The 1023-nt window shown below is 36.9% G+C and overlaps 1 protein-coding gene across 1 annotated transcript; it reads left to right on the plus strand.

Moving 5' to 3' along the window:
* Nucleotides 1–24: 24 nt before the first annotated feature.
* Nucleotides 25–975, plus strand: LOC101298184. The gene is made up of 3 exons (XM_004309300.1): nucleotides 25–88; nucleotides 188–388; nucleotides 643–975. The coding sequence occupies exons 2-3, from the start codon at nucleotides 194–196 to the stop codon at nucleotides 973–975; spliced, it is 528 nt and encodes a 175-aa protein (XP_004309348.1). The 5' UTR covers nucleotides 25–88; nucleotides 188–193.
* The last annotated feature ends 48 nt before the right edge of the window (nucleotides 976–1023 follow it).

A 1023-nucleotide genomic window follows, 5' to 3' on the forward strand; every position in this document is an offset into this window, starting at 1 on the left:
TATATCTACTGTGCGATGTAAATGGGAACGGGTCAGTTGGTTTTTTGTCAAACAGGCAAAGAGCAAATGTTGCACTTACACGTGCAAGGTACTATCTATAAAATTTCATTGTATTGTATTAACCTATAAGATGCATCTCAGACATGATTTCTGCAACATGTTCTATGTAGGTATTGCCTTTGGATAGTGGGTAATGCATCAACTTTGGTTACAAGTGACTCTGTTTGGAAGAAGCTTGTCCTTGATGCCAAAGAAACGGAACTGTTTTCATAATGCTGATGAAGACAGCAACTTGGCTCAGGCTATTACAACTGCCCTGCTAGAGCTTGACCAACTTCATTCTCTGCTTAATATCGGCTCTATGCTGTTCAAAAACGCTATATGGAAGGTATGCTGCTATATCTTAAATCTGTCTCTATTGTAAAGTTGACATTTTCATAGCTATAATGGAGAGTATAAATCTATTAATATTGCTAAAAAGAGGAACAAAATTGTTAAGAAAACAGGGACAGAGTAACATGGAGTTATGTCACTAAAGGAATTCATCTGTGTTCTCTAATAAAATGCAGTATGCTGTTCAGTTGTTAAAATAATACTCGTCAGTAGATGCAGACTTATAATGATTACTTCTTTCCCACATAGGTTTGCTTCACTGGTGACTTTTTGAACTCCATAACAAAAATTAAAGATACTGCGATTCTAGGGGAAGTGCTTGCGTTATTAACCAGCCTTTCGCGTGGATGGCGCTCTCCTCACAAGGATAAAGGAAATGTAGTGTATGATGGAACTTCTGCTCAGCTGTTAGAGAAGTATAAAATCAAAGGGCACATGAATCTCATTTGGACTGTAGATATTATCCAGGAGAATGCACATTATGTCCAAGTTATAAAGTTTTGGGATATTTTGCCATTTTCTCATTTACCAGAACTAGCAAAGCGTCTTGACATTGTTTTTGGAAAATTTTACAGTGGATAAGATGAACGCTGCAAGCACAAATGCATTGACAGGTATATAGGTGATATT

This window comes from Fragaria vesca, unplaced genomic scaffold (assembly GCF_000184155.1).
Source record: "Fragaria vesca subsp. vesca unplaced genomic scaffold, FraVesHawaii_1.0 scf0511282, whole genome shotgun sequence".
Lineage (NCBI taxonomy): Eukaryota > Viridiplantae > Streptophyta > Magnoliopsida > Rosales > Rosaceae > Fragaria > Fragaria vesca.

Excerpts from the sequence above, each read along its gene's own strand:
- LOC101298184 (XM_004309300.1), top strand. The coding sequence starts at position 194 with ATGCATCAACTTTGGTTACAAGTGACTCTGTTTGGAAGAAGCTTGTCC. Across the intron at positions 389-642 it reads TCAAAAACGCTATATGGAAG|GTTTGCTTCACTGGTGACTT; the intron begins GTATGCTGCTAT and ends TTTCCCACATAG.